The sequence below is a fragment of the Gigantopelta aegis genome, chromosome 12 (genome assembly GCF_016097555.1).
Source record: "Gigantopelta aegis isolate Gae_Host chromosome 12, Gae_host_genome, whole genome shotgun sequence".
In the NCBI taxonomy this organism is placed as follows: Eukaryota; Metazoa; Mollusca; class Gastropoda; order Neomphalida; family Peltospiridae; genus Gigantopelta; species Gigantopelta aegis.
The window spans coordinates 24,295,129-24,312,972 of NC_054710.1; the positions used below are offsets into that span (position 1 = coordinate 24,295,129).

Sequence of the window (17,844 nt, forward strand, 5' to 3'; positions counted from 1 at the left end):
TGCCATTACCTCTTTGTTAAACGACTTACAATGGGTTACTCTGAAAGTAAATGAAATGGGCTATTTCTATAGAATGGCATTAGCTGTTTGTCAAATGACTATCATGTGTTATTCCTAAAACTAAATGAAATAGGTTGTTTGTATGGAATAACATTAGCTGTTTGCATATCAGTCTATTATTTTGGTTTAATTTTGTCAATGTAATTATTAATTAACTAATTAATTAATTAATTAATTAATTAATTTATTTATTTATATTATATACGTTTATAATGTTTTGGTAAAACTGTGTACCTGATGTAAATGATAACAGAATTATTCCATTTTCTACCAATATTAAAGACCATAAAGGAACTTTCCTCAAATCAAATAACTTTCAAAGTAATTATATATCATGTAAGAATGAAGTGTGGATTTATAGCAAAGTAATTAAAATATTGAATTAATTAATTTAAACAAAATGGCTAGAAATATTCAATATGTGCCAAAATATCAATAAAGTTTCTGATATATTATAACCCGTTTAAATGAATGGAAATATTCGACCAAACAATAAACCGTTGCTTAACAGTATATTGAGAAAACAAATAAGAATTAGAGAAATACTATATAAGAAAGCTTTACATTCAAAAAGATAGACAGTCGAATAAAAATATAAAGACAAACATATATACTACTCAAAAGAATTTAAGGGTCAAAAATTTATAACCAAATAAGTTTCAGAGTGTATTAGACTGATGATGTAAACTACACCAAAAATTTAATTTATTGTTCCATATTTACAAAAAACCACAAATAAACGTCACTGTATACAAGAAAGTCACATGACATGCTGTCAAAGTTGAAGGTTGTCAAACATGGATTTTACACATTAGAACATTCGTTTAATAGTGTGTGAATCCACCCCTGGCGCGAATACACTCGACACATCGTTGCCTCATGCTGTTGATCAGACGTCTGAAGAACTCTTGGGGAATGGCCTGCCACTCTGCCATAAGAAGTTGACCCAGATCATGAAGGTTGGCCGGAGGGGCATGGTTATCCCGAACTGTCCTGCCTAATTCGTCCCAGGCGTGCTATATTGGGGCCAAGTCAGGCGAATATGCTGGCCAATCCATCCTGGCGATACCTTGTTGTCTGAGAAAGTCTGTTACCACTCTGGCGCGGTGGGGTCTGGCATTGTCATCCTGCAGAACTGCCCCGCCGCCAATCTGCTGAAGGCCTGGGAGAACCAACGACCGGATAATCTCATTCAAATAGCGGATTCCTTTCAGATTGCCATCCACCAAATAGAGGGGTGTCCTGTGGTGGATAGAGATGCCGCCCCGCACCATGACGCTGCCACCACCGAACCGGTGACGTTGTCTAACGTTAACGTCAGCGAAGCGCTCCCCAGGATGTCTGTAGACACGAACCCGACCGTCGTTGAACTGGAGACTAAACCTGGACTCATCAGTGAACATCACTCGACCTCACTGAACACGTTGCCACCGCAGATGAAGCGTGCACCAGTGACGTCTGGCCGTTCTGTGACGTGGTAGGAGTGGTGGTCGAACAGCCTGGCGACGGCAGCGTAGATTATTGGCTCTCAGACGATTGCGTATGGTTTGATCAGACACTCGAGTTCCAGTCGCAGTCCGCAGATTGTCACGTAATCGGCGTGCAGTGGTTGTGCGTTGACGTAGAGCCATATTGGTGATGTAGCGGTCCTCTCTATTTGTAGTGGACGATTTCGAACAGAATTCGTTGCTTGGTACATTTCTTTGCGTATTGCCATCCTGAAGCCAAGCAATAGCCCTTCCTCGATCTTCGATATTCAGTTGATGTCGTACCATTGTCGAATTTGGAGTGTGCACCGTACACGAACGCAAGCTCCAATTATACGGAAATTCAGAATTGGGAACATGGAATGCACATGCAAAGCGTGCAAATGAAGCGCTTTGTGAAAAAGCAAGTTATGGGCACTTAGCAGACCTTTCGTTTTCGCCTTAATTTACGTGCAAATGTAAGCATGTTTTCGCCATTAGAACTAGTCGACAGTGTCAATGAAAGTGGATTTTAATTCATGTATGGGTTGCTTAGACCCACTTTCGTCAAAATGGAACAATACCATGCGTGACATTATGGTCTAGCTAATATAATTGACATTCAGAAAATAATGTCGAAAATATCGTCTGACCCTTAAATTCTTTTGAGTAGTATATATATATAAATTAAAATAAATAATATGACCAAAAAATATGGCGAAAGAAGAATTGAAAAAAAGAAATATATATATATATATATACATTGTATATGTATAATATATATATATATTAATTAAGCATCACCCAATTCATAGACCTATAATTCTGTGAATTAAGAAAACAGAGCATTTTCCTGAATGATATATTAACATGTGGCATCTTGCTGAATAGCATGACTTTCGTGGAGCTATTCAATGCACGTGCAACGAAGAACAATGCACGTGAAATGTCATACCCTCAACAGTGTTGAAATCAAGTTTGTAATGATTACATGTCACATTATCTCCTGTCGATTGGCATTGAGTAGTCAGTACCATATTTGTCATGTCACGTCGTAAATTGTCAGAGGCTACAAGGTGGCAAAGTATTGGCATGAGAAATGCAGGAATGTCCCTCAGACAAATTGGCCGTCAACTTATATTTCCATCATTTCAAGACTGTTGAACAAACACAGGGCTACCAATAGCTTGCAGACCCCGTAAGACAACAATGTGAGAGGATAGAGCATTGCTGATACTTGTTAGGCGCCGTTCATGGGACTCAAGCACATCTTGAAAATAACAGTGGTTACCAGGGAGAGCCATTCCCTACAGGACCATCAGGAATCGGCTGAAAGCAACAGGATACAGGGCCAGAAGACCCATCAAGCGTATAAAACTGTATCCAGCTCACAAAGCAGCACGACTTGCCTGGTGTAATCAACGTGTTCATTGGAACATTGCATCATGGCGGAGGGTTCACTTTTCCGATGAGAGTCGTTTCTTATTGCATATTTTGTTTAAATTAATTAATTCAATATATAGTAAACTAACAGAATTATGCTCTGGAAATCAAACAAACTATTGCCAATTACAAAACCTCAAACTATAATACCGCCCGCTGAATGGGAAGCCTTTGTTATATTGTAGTTCTATCAGCAGTTTAAGTTAATAAATGTATTTTATTGTTTCACAAATGCATACATGAACTGTCAACGTCAAACTTCAAGATGGCCGACAAAATTCAAAATGGCCACATTTCATATTTTGTCATACATACTACATAGTTTTTCTTTTGCTAGTAAATGGATTAGTTTAGTGTAAGGTTGGAAACCTATGTTAATTTGATATAAGGTATATTCAAACTAAACATGATCATTAATAACTTCAAAGATAGTAAAAACAATTCAAAATGGCTGGCACTATCCAGATTTAAATAAGTATAAAAGTAATTTCTATAGCCTTACATTTATTAAACCGGCATTAATATTATGAACGTATAGTTGATGATGTACTTACATGCATAAGTTAAAACTACCCACTAAAAACATATTGTAATTTGGCACATGAAATTGCATGGATAAAGGCAACTGAACATATGGTGAACGCTATGCAATCCGTTTGAAAAGCTGCTTAAGCATGTGCCTACACTCTCCTGAACTGACACTGTGTGCAGTATCTTTTAACACCACGTTTGAACATTTGCAAAGTCCACGGCATCCCTTTACTGTATATTAGTTCATAACACAACTGGTGTTTCTGGAATGGTGGTTCACAGATGCTGCCACACATGCAAGGTGTTGGTTCACCCCCAGTCAAAAAAGACTTGGCAACTGTGGATCGGGAGACAGACAGAAACCACATTGGTAATGGCCATGCTTTATGTGATGCTCCAGTGCAGGCAATTTGTAAAATGTTCTCCAGAATACGACTTTTTTTAGAAAAAAACATTTGTTTTCTTGAATCATGGACTCTACCCCGTTCACTTGTTTTGCAATACATAAGGACAACAAAGTGCTTTTGTACTATATCCATCGACTTGTCACTAATAGCTTTTGTCATATGCACTATCTCTTCAAATGATTCAGTGACCCCAGGGTATACATTCGCAGATTTCGAGTTAATTATACAGTCTTCTTTCCTATAATTGCAAACAAAGAACTGTTACATCGTGTAAGGCGTGGAACATTGGACGAGTCGCAGATTTCCTTGGGCCAAGTGCAGCAACTATTTGCTATGAACCTGAAATGTTCAGCTGTACAAAACACCATCCACATTCCATAAAGCTTCATGTTATTTGTTGTCGTTTTTCCAACAACTACATCATTATCAACTGTATGTATAAATGTATGCATAAGCGAAAACACACAGGCGTTGACTTCCACATGTGGGCATTGCAACAGCTCTGCCAAGTTAGCTGATATCAAAGCACATTATGTCCACCGGCTACATTCAATCCATTGCTCTCTATTTTTGAAAGGGCGGTATGGTGTGAAAAGTAGTCAAACTAGTTGATATCAAAGACCAAAGCTCACTGCGTACACCAGCTGCATTCACGTCATAGCTCTCTATTTGTAGAACGGTGGAATGGTTTGAAAGGTAGCTGAATAATTATATATTGACCGTGTCCATGTATAACGAATGTTTCTAGTTCTTTGGCATCACTTCAGTTGGATGAACTCGTCTACACACACATTTGCCTCTATTTGTCTGCATGATAGACCTCCCAAATAAATACTCCAAATAAAGTATCTGAACCATTGTGGTACTATCCAAAGGGCATTAGAAAAGAAGAGTGCATAGTCTACCAATAATGTTTACACCGAGGTCACTGAAACATTTGAAGAGGTAGTGCACATGGTAGATGCTACTAATGACAAGTTGTTGGAAAAGATAACAGTGCATTGTTGTCTTTGTGTATTGCAGATCAAATGGATTCAGTAGAATCTATGCTGACACAAAACAACTGTTTGTCCAGACATTTAGTATTCTGAACATTGCACCATCATCTAATACGTACCCATTACAAGATTTCTGGACAAAGTTGTTTTGTCGTATCATTGATTCTTCACTTGGTATGAATCATTTAAGGACAATAATGCACTTATCATTTCCATTGACCTGTCACTAGTAGCATCTATTATATGTGTTTATCTGGCGATTCACATATGCCCATTCCTTCTGACTGAGAGTGAACCAACGTCTTGACTGAGTGGCAGTCGCTCTGAACAACCATCCCAGAAACATCAAAGAGATGTTCCCAACTGATAAATCGTGGTTGTAAGAAGAAAGTCTGTGGGCATTATAAATGTGTTAAAATGCACTCCTCTCTGCATCTCTTCGGGACACTGCTGATTGTGTAGCTTTTACCACGCATTCATTATTCTTTGTCCATGTAATTGTATGTGCTGCATTACAATATGTTTGCATATACTTGCATCTACATCATCAACTACACTTGTATCAGATTAATGTGCATTAAATAAGTCCAACAGAAGTAATTTACCAGTGTGAGCCACCATCTCTATTATATCAGAAGAACACAAACAACGAATAACATTAATATAACGTTACTAGAGATACAACATATAACAAGTGACCAGCTGATCCACACAACACAGGAACCACGAGACATGCGCGCGCACATTACACGATACGATCGCGAATGTTCACGGAAAATGACGAGTGTTCTTCGTACATTAACTTGTTAACTCCCACACCAGTCTTATCAGTCAGAAGGCTATAGAAATTATTTTATGCTTTATTAAATCTGGATATTGGCAGCCATTTTGAAGTATCTTTACTTTCTTTAAAGCTATTAATGATTATATACTCTTCAAAAAAAGAAACGCAAAAGGGTACAAATGGGTTATAACTCCGATTTTATGTTTCCTACCGGTTCATGCTTTGTGAATATAAGGTCATTGCATGTCCCAAACACATTCCCAAGGTTACATTCGATAAAACGCAGCTACTGTACAATAAAGTTCCAAAATGTGAATATTCGCAAAAACGCAGCCACGTGCAAACCATGTCACCACTGCACGTGCGTTGTCTGCACGTGCAACATGAACACCGACAGTATAAAAGTGCAGGGTGTTCGCTTGCCTGGCCTCTGTATCTGGCCGACAGTTGACAATCCAGGACATGCCACGTCTCAGTGAACCGCAGAGAAACAATGCCATCGGCCGACTAGACCCAGGCGAATCCAGAACGGCCGTTGCCATGGCATTCCATGTGTCCCCAAGCACCATCTCCAGACTGTGGGACCGTTACCAGCAACATGGATCAACACGTGACCTCCCTAGATCCGGTCGACCACGGGTCACTACCCCCGGGCAGGACCGCTACATCCGGGTACGCCACCTTCGGGAACGATTGACTACTGCCACCTCCACAGCCGCAGCAATACCAGGTTTGCGCAGGATATCCGACCAGACCGTACGGAACCGCCTACGTGAGGTAGGAATTCGTGCCAGACGTCCAGTTCGAGGTGTCATCTTAACACCACAACACCGTCGACTCCGACTGCAGTGGTGCCAGATTCATCGACAATGGCCTCAACTGCGATGGAGACAGGTGTGGTTCAGTGACGAGTCCCGATTTCTGCTCCGACGTCATGATGGAAGATGTCGCGTGTATAGGCGTCGTGGTGAACGTTATGCGGCAAACTGCGTGCAGGAAGTGGACAGATTCGGCGGGGGTAGTGTTATGGTGTGGGCAGTCATCTCACACACTGGCAGAACTGACCTGGTCCACGTGCAGGGCAACCTGAATGCACAGGGCTACATTGACCAGATCCTCCGGCCACACATCGTTCCAGTTATGGCCAACGCCAACGCAGTGTTCCAACATGACAACGCCAGGCCTCACACAGCACGTCTCACAACGGCTTTCCTACAGAACAACAACATTAATGTCCTTCCTTGGCCATCGATATCACCGGATTTGAACCCAATTGAGCATCTATGGGACGAGTTGGACCGACGCCTCCGACAGCGACAACCACAGCCCCAGACCCTGCCCGAGCTGGCAGCAGCCTTGCAGGCCGAGTGGGCCACCATCCCCCGGGACGTCATCCGTACTCTGGTTGCTTCAATGGGCAGGCGGTGCCAGGCAGTTGTCAACACACGCGGAGGCCACACCCGGTATTGACTCCAGATGACCTTGACCTTGGTGGTGTGTCCTATCACTTACTCACAATGGACTAGAGTGAATTGTGAACAATCCTGCAACATTTGGTAATTATCGGACTCACCATTCAATAATTAAATCAATTCTCCAAATGTTACGACAATGTGGTTTTGCGTTTCTTCTTTTGAAGAGTATATTTACATTGTATTTTATTCATATCATAATAATTAAATTTTGTTTGCGTCTATACACTTTACAGCAATCTGATTGGTCCAGAGGTGCTTACCTTTTTCCGTTCATATCTCGATGACCCCCCCCCCCCCCCCAAAAAAAAAAAAAAAAAAAAAAAAAAAGCCACGCTTACTACCGCCCCCCCCCCCCCCCCCCACACCCCACACACACACACTGACTCGCACTAGTTTTGTGCAACAACCCGGATTATTCTGGGAATCATATTTAGATATTTTGAAGAAAACACAAGTGAAAGCTACAAAAAATGTATACAATAAATTAATGGAAAATGCTATAGTAGTGTAGACATATGCATCTATACGCATTAATTGCAAAACAAATACACAACAAAAACACCTCTTCGCTAATCATGACATGAGACTCGGTCGTGGGCCAAAGAAATCATGTAGGAAACTTTACACCTTTACTTGTAAGCGATGTTCAACAGCTGTTGGCGAAAATTAAACGGTTCCACCGACGGCATAAATGTTAGACACGTTCCCTTCGTTTACTTTCATAAAATATAAACTATATACCAACAGGACAATTCCTTCCAATATAACTAAATCATCCGTAAAAATGCACAGCAGCTAGAGGTAATGACATCATTTACAAAAAATCACCTGAATGAAATAACAGTGAATGAACGTTCGCATTCTTACGCGATATAAGTATCAATGAAGTTTACACAAACAATACTCAAGGCGTATTTAAAGCTAAACAAAATAAATTCAGTCACGTATTGTTAAACTCTGCATATAAATTTAATTTTAAGATTTGACCACAGTTATTTTTTGGTACATACAAGTATGAACCGAAACAACCCCGATGCGCACTTTTGTGTGACCCACTACGCGGGAACATACTTTCATGAACCAAAACATAATTGCGGTCAATTCTTAACTAACAGGTTTACAACGTTAGATTGAACTAATCCATCTACAGGCAGACAATGGTTAAAGCAATTCTTATCATAATCTTGTATGTATAACAATACTTCCATGCATGGCTAAATGTGCATATTAGCATCTATTTGTCATTTGGTTTCTATTGTCTTTGGAGTTATTAATACTTTTTTTACAATCTATGTTATTCATACCATATATACACAAGTTTCGAACCTTAAAGGGACATTCCTGAGTTTGCTGCATTGTAAGATGTTTCAGACTAATAAAATATGTCTACGATTAAACTTACATATTAAATATATTTTCTTGTTTCGAATATCAGTGTCTGTATATTCAATGTGTTTCTGGTCGTCTTAATATTTGTAAGAAGCCCAAAGTGGATTTTGTCTTCAAATAATGTCGTAAGTACGAAAAATAATATTTTAGGAACTAAAGTGAAATTTAACCTAGTACAAATATTGAAACGACAAGAAACACGTTTAATATACAGCGACTAATATTTATACAGAAAAAAAAAATTGATATGTAATTACAATCGTTAAAATGTCTTTGCTAGTTGATAACATCTTACAAATTGCCGCAAACTCAGGGATGTCCCTTTAAAATTTGCCATCTGATGGAAGACAATGGTTACTACAATACTTTAAGCAGCTATTTTTTAATACAGTAGTTGTATTTTGTCGACCAACTTGGAAGGTTTTTTTTTTTTTTATCGTGGACAGTATTATATGTACACCATCAACTATTCTAAAAGCATATGCTAGTTTAATAACTACAAATGAACTAATTTGGAATTTGTGTTCATGCTTGGTTACACCTGTGTGTTAGCAGCCATTTAGAATTAATTTTGACTGTCTTTTTTTATTAAAAATGCTATTAACTGTCCTGTATTATTAAAATCACATTAACATAGGTTTAAAATCTAAAACTAAAATAAAGCACCTGCTAGCCATAAATAGTTACTACAATAAGGAACAAAAGGTTCTATGTATGACAAAATCTGGCCATTGTGAGTATTGTCGGCCATTTTGGAAGTTGTTAATATCGACAGTTCAAGTCTACATTTGTTCAACATTATATTAAAATAGGTTTACTAACTTAAAACTGTATTAAATCATTTGATAGGAGGCTATATAACATCTACAATAGAGAAGAAATAGGCTTCACATATGACAAAATTCAAAATGACCAGCATGGTCATCATTAGAAGCACAAGGCCACATAATTAATTGCTATGCTCAAAATAATGAATGTTATGGGTCTGGACATCAAAGTGTCCACCATAGTCTGATAATCGAAGCCGATATGTCTAGTCCTTTGCCTGGAACAAATTTGTTACCAGTATCATTGTGTATTCAATAATTGATCTTTAGAATAGTCTGAAAGCAGAAATACGAAATTCCGAATGAATTTAATCTTTAAAAAAAGAAAGAACCCCCCCCCCAAAAAAAAAAAAAAAACGACACAAAAAAACAACAACAAAAAAAAAAAACAACAACAACAATCAGCACCAAGTATTTACAATGTCCCTCGTTGCACTCATGTGGAAATCGTAACCAAAATGTTTTACTTACAAGATCATGATATGCCTGTACAAAAGGTCTAGATTATCAGCCCGATTTGTTAAAATATAATAAACCTTTCTTGTAATATTTGTGGAATTCAATTAGTTAAGAAATACAAGCTTGGTTACATTGGTTGTTATGGTTAGAGAAAACAATAATACATTCGTTTTGTTAGCATCATTTTAAACAGCTACTTCAGTAACTGTTATATTAACTTATAACTTATTTAAATTAATGTTCTAACACTTTCCTTGGACAATATTAAATCTTCACAAACTTGATTAAGTCAAATTTCTTATACCTTCCTGTGTAACTGTTGTTTTCACTAACTTTTTAGGTAAACTTAAAGTAATACCTTTCTGGGTAACAATTATTTTTCCTAACTTGTTTAAATATATGTTTTAATATTTATAAATAAATATATATATATATATATATATATATATATATATATATATATATATATATCGTTAAAAAGTGTATGCTTTTCTCTACATGACAGGCTTGTTTCGTGAGAGAGTTGAATTATTGCTCTCACTCATCAGATGTAGATTTAATTACACCGTCAACGGAAAGCTGATGACGTAATGGACTCTGTGACGTCGAGGTTACGTCACTATGCAGGTCTATAATAGGTGATGTGTGGTATGCGCACAGAAGGTATTTGCGTCTGTGTCGACATGCTGATACGAGTTCATTCTTGGAGTTTAGTGTACTGGTTTCAGGTTTATACATTATGAACAGTTTTTCCTTCAGGCAGAGGTTGCATCTTTTGCTCGCTGGAGAGTATGATTTTGCTTTGGATAAAATTTTCCACTTAATGGTGTATGGGGTGAATCTATCCTTCAGTGTCCAAATGTACTGACTTAGCGCTGTTGCGTTCTTCTGTGTTGCGTTTTGAAAACTGCTCGTGTGCGCAGTATATCTCGTCTTAAATGTGTTCTCGGTCAAACCAACGTATGTTTCTTGCTTGTTGTTATCGAGTGTATTAACGGTAGCTTGATATATTACTCCTTTCTGCAAGCATTTGCCCTCAAGTGGACATTCAGCTCTTCGTCTACAGTTGCATTCTCTGGGGGGAACGGCGTCTTTATCTCTGTGTTGTTGAAGTAGAGTTTTGTTATGCGCTGAAATTATTTTCCCAACATTAGGCATGCAGCTATAGCTAATTTTAACGGTGTTTCGATTTATAATTTTGTGGAGAGGGTTGCTTTTGGGAAAGCACTCATCGAGTAATCTGAGGAACTGGTGACCTACGTTGGTTTTCACGTTGGAGCTATATGGTGGGTTGTACCAGGTGATGTTTCTATTGCGGTTGTTTCTGCGTGTGTTGTTTTCTGCTGTTGGGGTGTATTTGAGGTTATAGTTATATCCGCTCTTGAGTAAGGCTTCCTTATATGGGCGTTTCGCTTCTTCAAAGATGCACTCATTCGAAGATATATCAGAAAGCCTTTTATTTATTGTTTTTGGTATACTGCGGATGATATTTGGAGGGTGGTTGCTCTTGTTGTGGATGTATAAAGGTGTGTTGTTTGGTTTCATATAGGGTTTGACTGAGCTCTTTTCAAGATCTAGAGTTACGTCTAAGTAATCTACAGATTTTTTGTTGGCGACTATGGTGATCTTGAGTTTATGGTTTGCAAATATTCTGCAAATATCTTTTTTGATTATCTCTATGGTTCTCGGTGACTCATTGAATGCAGCTAGGCCATCGTCGCGATATAGTCCTATATTGTTGCCGTATTTGGCTTGTAGTTCTGAAAGAAGAAAGAGCCCGACTATTTCGCAAATTTCTGCTCCATCGTAACTACCCATAGTTACATCAAACCGTGATTGTTTGCCTCTTTTGCACCATGCCTTGCTGTTGTTAAATAGCAGTGAATTTCTTGCTTGTAATATTATTTCCATCTCATCGCTAGAAATATCATCGAATTTGGATGCGAACTGTAGGGCTTGTTTCACGAGATTTTCTGTTATGGACGGATAAAAATCGCATATGTCGAAACATATGAAAGAATAGTTGGATTTATTGGATATTGCTTTAAACCACTTAATCACGTCTGACGTGTTCCTCCACTGGTTTGTTCTGGTTGTGTTCAGAATCTTTCTGTTGATTCTCTCTAAGATTGTTTTGCTTATTATGCCAATTTCCGGTTTAGATGGGTTTATTAGTCTACAGGTGGGTTTATTGGAGAAGTTTGGTTTGTGGTCTTTTAACGTAATAAATGCTTCACTTTTTGCTGTTGTATCTATGCGGTCTGCTAGATTTAGTTTTTCTGCAATGTGTTTGTCTTTAGTGGTTATCTCTTGTTCTGAGTTCTGTGGCGCTGTTTTATATGCTTTGGTTGTGTTGCTATCTAGTAGTCTGTTGTAAGTGGTGGTGTCTAGCTTGTAAAAGTTTGTGGTTTTATCGGCAGGTACGAGTAGATTCTTGTCATGTTTTATAGTGTTTATGTCCTTAGCGAGTTTTCGCTGTAGTTGGTTGCTTGATGTGTTGTTAAATTGTATATTTTTAGCTAGTCTTACCATTTTTTCTTCGAAGTTCTTGAGTTCTGGTATAGAAGGAGGAGATTTGGTGGTATTAAATCCGTATGTTTCTTTCTGTTGTGTTGCAACTTCGGGATTGAGGAAGAAGAAAGATCTCCATCTTAATCTCCTTAGGAATGACTCGGTCTTTTCTAAGAAGCATTTTCTGTAGTCATCAGGTTTCGCGATCGGTATATTTTTGGTAGAGTATCCAAAGTTTACACATTCCATGGCGGCTTTCAGAGTGCTCAACAATATAAGGAGCTTTGTAATAGTAGTCGTTTTCGAGTTGAAAGACGCTATTTTATAGAGTGCTCAACCGTGTGGGAGCCAGATATATCGTTAAAAAGTGTATGCTTTTCTCTACATGACAGGCTTGTTTCGTGAGAGAGTTGAATTATTGCTCTCACTCATCAGATGTAGATTTAATTACACCGTCAACGGAAAGCTGATGACGTAATGGACTCTGTGACGTCGAGGTTACGTCACTATGCAGGTCTATAATAGGTGATGTGTGGTATGCGCACAGAAGGTATTTGCGTCTGTGTCGACATGCTGATACGAGTTCATTCTTGGAGTTTAGTGTGCTGGTTTCAGGTTTATACATTATGAACAGTTTTTCCTTCAGGCAGAGGTTGCATCTTTTGCTCGCTGGAGAGTATGATTTTGCTTTGGATAAAATTTTCCACTTAATGGTGTATGGGGTGAATCTATCCTTCAGTGTCCAAATGTACTGACTTAGCGCTGTTGCGTTCTTCTGTGTTGCGTTTTGAAAACTGCTCGTGTGCGCAGTATATCTCGTCTTAAATGTGTTCTCGGTCAAACCAACGTATGTTTCTTGCTTGTTGTTATCGAGTGTATTAACGGTAGCTTGATATATTACTCCTTTCTGCAAGCATTTGCCCTCAAGTGGACATTCAGCTCTTCGTCTACAGTTGCATTCTCTGGGGGGAACGGCGTCTTTATCTCTGTGTTGTTGAAGTAGAGTTTTGTTATGCGCTGAAATTATTTTCCCAACATTAGGCATGCAGCTATAGCTAATTTTAACGGTGTTTCGATTTATAATTTTGTGGAGAGGGTTGCTTTTGGGAAAGCACTCATCGAGTAATCTGAGGAACTGGTGACCTACGTTGGTTTTCACGTTGGAGCTATATGGTGGGTTGTACCAGGTGATGTTTCTATTGCGGTTGTTTCTGCGTGTGTTTGTTTTCTGCTGTTGGGGTGTATTTGAGGTTATAGTTATATCCGCTCTTGAGTAAGGCTTCCTTATATGGGCGTTTCGCTTCTTCAAAGATGCACTCATTCGAAGATATATCAGAAAGCCTTTTATTTATTGTTTTTGGTATACTGCGGATGATATTTGGAGGGTGGTTGCTCTTGTTGTGGATGTATAAAGGTGTGTTGTTTGGTTTCATATAGGGTTTGACTGAGCTCTTTTCAAGATCTAGAGTTACGTCTAAGTAATCTACAGATTTTTTGTTGGCGACTATGGTGATCTTGAGTTTATGGTTTGCAAATATCTGCAAATATCTTTTTGATTATCTCTATGGTTCTCGGTGACTCATTGAATGCAGCTAGGCCATCGTCGCGATATAGTCCTATATTGTTGCCGTATTTGGCTTGTAGTTCTGAAAGAAGAAAGAGCCCGACTATTTCGCAAATTTCTGCTCCATCGTAACTACCCATAGTTACATCAAACCGTGATTGTTTGCCTCTTTTGCACCATGCCTTGCTGTTGTTAAATAGCAGTGAATTTCTTGCTTGTAATATTATTTCCATCTCATCGCTAGAAATATCATCGAATTTGGATGCGAACTGTAGGGCTTGTTTCACGAGATTTTCTGTTATGGACGGATAAAAATCGCATATGTCGAAACATATGAAAGAATAGTTGGATTTATTGGATATTGCTTTAAACCACTTAATCACGTATATAGTCACTGTTCTAATACCTTCCTGAGGAATTGTTGTGTTTTCTAATTTCTTTAATTCAATGTGTGGTACCTTCTTGACTAGCTATTATCTTTACTAACTTGTTTAAATACAGCTTCTAATATATTCCTGAGTAAGGGTTAAATGTTCACTCACTTGTTTTAGTCACTTTTCTAATACCTTCCTGAAATATTGTTATATTCTGTAATTTTATTTAAATCAATCTTTAATACCTTCTTGACTAACTATTATCTTTACTAACTTGTTTAAATAAATATTGTACTATCTTCATGCGAAAGTAATTTTTTTTTTATAATACCTCCTCTTTCCTGTGTAAGTGTTATGTTCTCTACTAGATCCCTTGTTACACTGTTAGAGACAACGACCTGGTAGATTCCAAAGTCTTCCTTCTGGATTCCAATTAAGGTGAGCTTTCCTTCATATGACACGTCTGATGCAGCATGTACGGAACTCCTAGCTTGAAATATCTTATGTTTGCCATCTGTTAGTTTATACCACTTGAATGAACGTACTTTTGGATTGGCAATCACCGACATTTCCATAGTAACTGTACTATTTACCGCCGCAGAATATGTCTTGATGAACTGTACTCGACCGTCTAATCGTGGTGAACCTGGAAAAGAAAATCTCGAATTGTTGAACCTCTTATAATGAAAATATAATACACTAATCGTCTACTCACAGTATCCCACATTGAATCAAAATAAAATTGTAATTGTTATAGATATATATATATATATGCTGAACATCACTGAAAACGCACCACTAAGAACTGTTTGGATTATGAAAAGAATACCTGAGCAATAACTGTTTTTGTTGTGAACAGCAATAGATAGATGATTGTTAAGGACAACAAACAAAAAGGATGCACAATCATTGATTAGTTTTAATTCATCTACATATGAAAGACACGTGGGGTCACAATGAAAATTCAGTAGCACGCATGACCACCATCTGCAGTAACACAATCCATGCAACGTCTTCTCATCGACCCAATAAGTCTGCAAATAGTGTTCTGGGGGAAAGCGTTCCAATCCTGCTGTAGTGCACTTTCCAGTTCTGTAAGGTTATTAATTTACGTTGACCAAGGTAATCCCAAAAATGCTCTATTGTTGATAAATTAGGGAACAGTGCTGGCCATTCAAGCAATGGGACATTATTGTTCGCTAGTTACTGTGTTGTAACACGTGCTGTGCGCGCTCGGGCGTTGTCTTGCTGAAATGTGTGCATGTGAATGACGTGATTTTGCAAGGCATTAACCCTGTTGTAAATGACATTCATTCTACCACGGCAAACAAGGAGTGCTGTTCGGTGATGATAACTGATTCTGCTTCACACCATGACACCCCCTCCACCCCATCGATTCGTGTAGACAAGACAGTCATTGTGGTAACATTCTCCACGCCTACGACACACCCGCAATCGACCATCAGCATTCCTTAAATGGAAACGGGATTCGTCAGAGAATAGCACACAATGGCAACGTTGTAATCTCCAATGATGATACCTTCCTGCCAAGCGTTGGCGCTCATTCGGATGTTGATCATTCAGGATAGGTCCAACATATGGTCGTTGAGCACACAGCCCAGCATAGTGAAGACGGCGACGCACAGTGTCTGCGCTGATAACCTTGAACAGTTGGTGCAGTCCTGGCAGCTGGCAGCGTTTGATCACGAATATGGAGGCAAATAATATGGCGATCTTCTCATGGTGTCGTAACACGTCGTCGGCCTGGGCGTGGACGGTCTCCGGTGGTGCCTGTCTGCTGGTATCTCCCGTGGAGTCGAGTGATTGTTGAATGGTGGCATGCACACCGCTGTGCGATGATTCTACTAGAAATGCCAACTTGAAGAATGTCCAAGGCACGTTCACGTTCTTCAGCTGTCAACCTTGCCATCACTTGTTTAACGTTCCCTCAAAGACTACTTCATAAATGAAACTCGCTTTTCAGAGACCATCTTTTATAGCCCCAATCAGCATGATTTGCACATTCAATTTATGTTTTTCATGCTATGCATGCAGTATGTTTTGTTTTGGTGCTGTGTTTAATGGCGTGTTCAGGCAATCGTTTTTTATAAGTTATCCGTTGTCATACATGATCTACAAGGTAGTACGTATTTATTCATTGATATTTTTTAATGCTTATATACGCCCCATTCACATTTATCAACAACTGTTGGTGCCTTTTCAATGTTGTTAAGTATATAAGTATATACATGTATATATATACACACACACCGTCGAACCTGTCTATGGCGACCGAGTGAACTGTACTCGATCGTCTAATCGTGGTGAGCCTAGAGAAAAGAAACCAATCACGAATTGTTGAATCTGTTATAATGAACATATAATACCGTAACCATAGACACACAGTATCCCACATTGAATCAGAATGCAATTCTAATTGCACACACACACACACACACACACACACACACACACACACATACGCACAAGCACACACACACACACACACACACACACACACTGAATCGAACTAGTCTTTGACGGCGGTGTGTGTGTGTGTGTGTGTGCGTGTGTGCGTGTGTCTGTCTGTCTGCGCCCCTTCTCCACAGCTTGACACCTTCCTACGCCACTCCTCACGGTACAAGGCAAACAATCTGAGATGGTTTCGTTGTGCTAGAACTGTGTTAATGTACCACATTGATGTTGAGATTTGACATATTTAACTCCAGTTGTTTTAGGTATAAGACTCAAAATAACTGATTTTATTGTTTTTCGACGATTACATCCCATGGTTTAAAAATTCCCGTTTTTTTCTCTCTCTCTCTCTCTCTCTCTCTCTCTCTCTCTCTCTCTCTCTCTCTCTCTCTCTCTCTCTCTCTCTCTCTCTCTCTCTCTCCCCCTCCCCCCTCTCTCTCTATGCTGTCATATGGCCACAGAGGTTACCGAAGTGATTTCCTGGATTCTCCAAACGGACACAATATTTAAGGTGGTGGGGTGGGGGATCCACCACTGGTGTGTGTGTGTGTGTGTGTGTGCACAACAAGAAAAACAAAAGCATACTGCTGCTTACAGATGACATCGAGCACCACAGTTTTGTCACATGACGAGATGCTATTATTTGCGTTGCACGTGTACTGCCCAGTATCCAGACATCCAGCCGCAGTCAACGTATACTCAGCCACTGTAGAATATTTCTCTTCATTCAGAACTTTTGAGTTTGTCAACAGTTTGATGCCAGGGAGTGGATAACCGTCAACTTCGCATCTCAGAGTGACATTAACCCCTTCGTTGACTGTAAGGTTTGTAGGCTGCTTGTTCAACGTCAAACTGATAATAGAAGCTCCCTCTGAAAATACACAAACTGAGTTTGACGGCTCAATGGGGATGTGTAAGGTTACTACATGTACATTGAATTCAATGTAAAGACTTTTGTTTTTAATTTCCATTAAACAAAATGTCTGAACGTATATACATTGATTTTTACGTTCATAGGGAGGTGTGTGTGTGTGTGTGTGTGTGTGTGTGGTTGTGTGTGTGTGTGTGTGTGTGTGTGTGT

At 39.0% G+C, this 17,844-nt stretch overlaps 1 protein-coding gene across 1 annotated transcript in view; it reads right to left on the reverse strand.

The window, feature by feature from the left end:
* Positions 1–17,844, reverse strand: part of LOC121386623 (neuronal growth regulator 1-like) — a 53,879-nt gene that overhangs the window by 4,911 nt on the left and 31,124 nt on the right. The window contains exons 2-3 of the mRNA XM_041517589.1: positions 17,359–17,634; positions 14,620–14,934 (exon numbers count right to left, since the gene is read on the reverse strand). Of these exons, the coding sequence (XP_041373523.1) occupies positions 14,620–14,934; positions 17,359–17,634 (591 nt within the window). The remainder of the gene's footprint in view (positions 1–14,619; positions 14,935–17,358; positions 17,635–17,844) is intronic.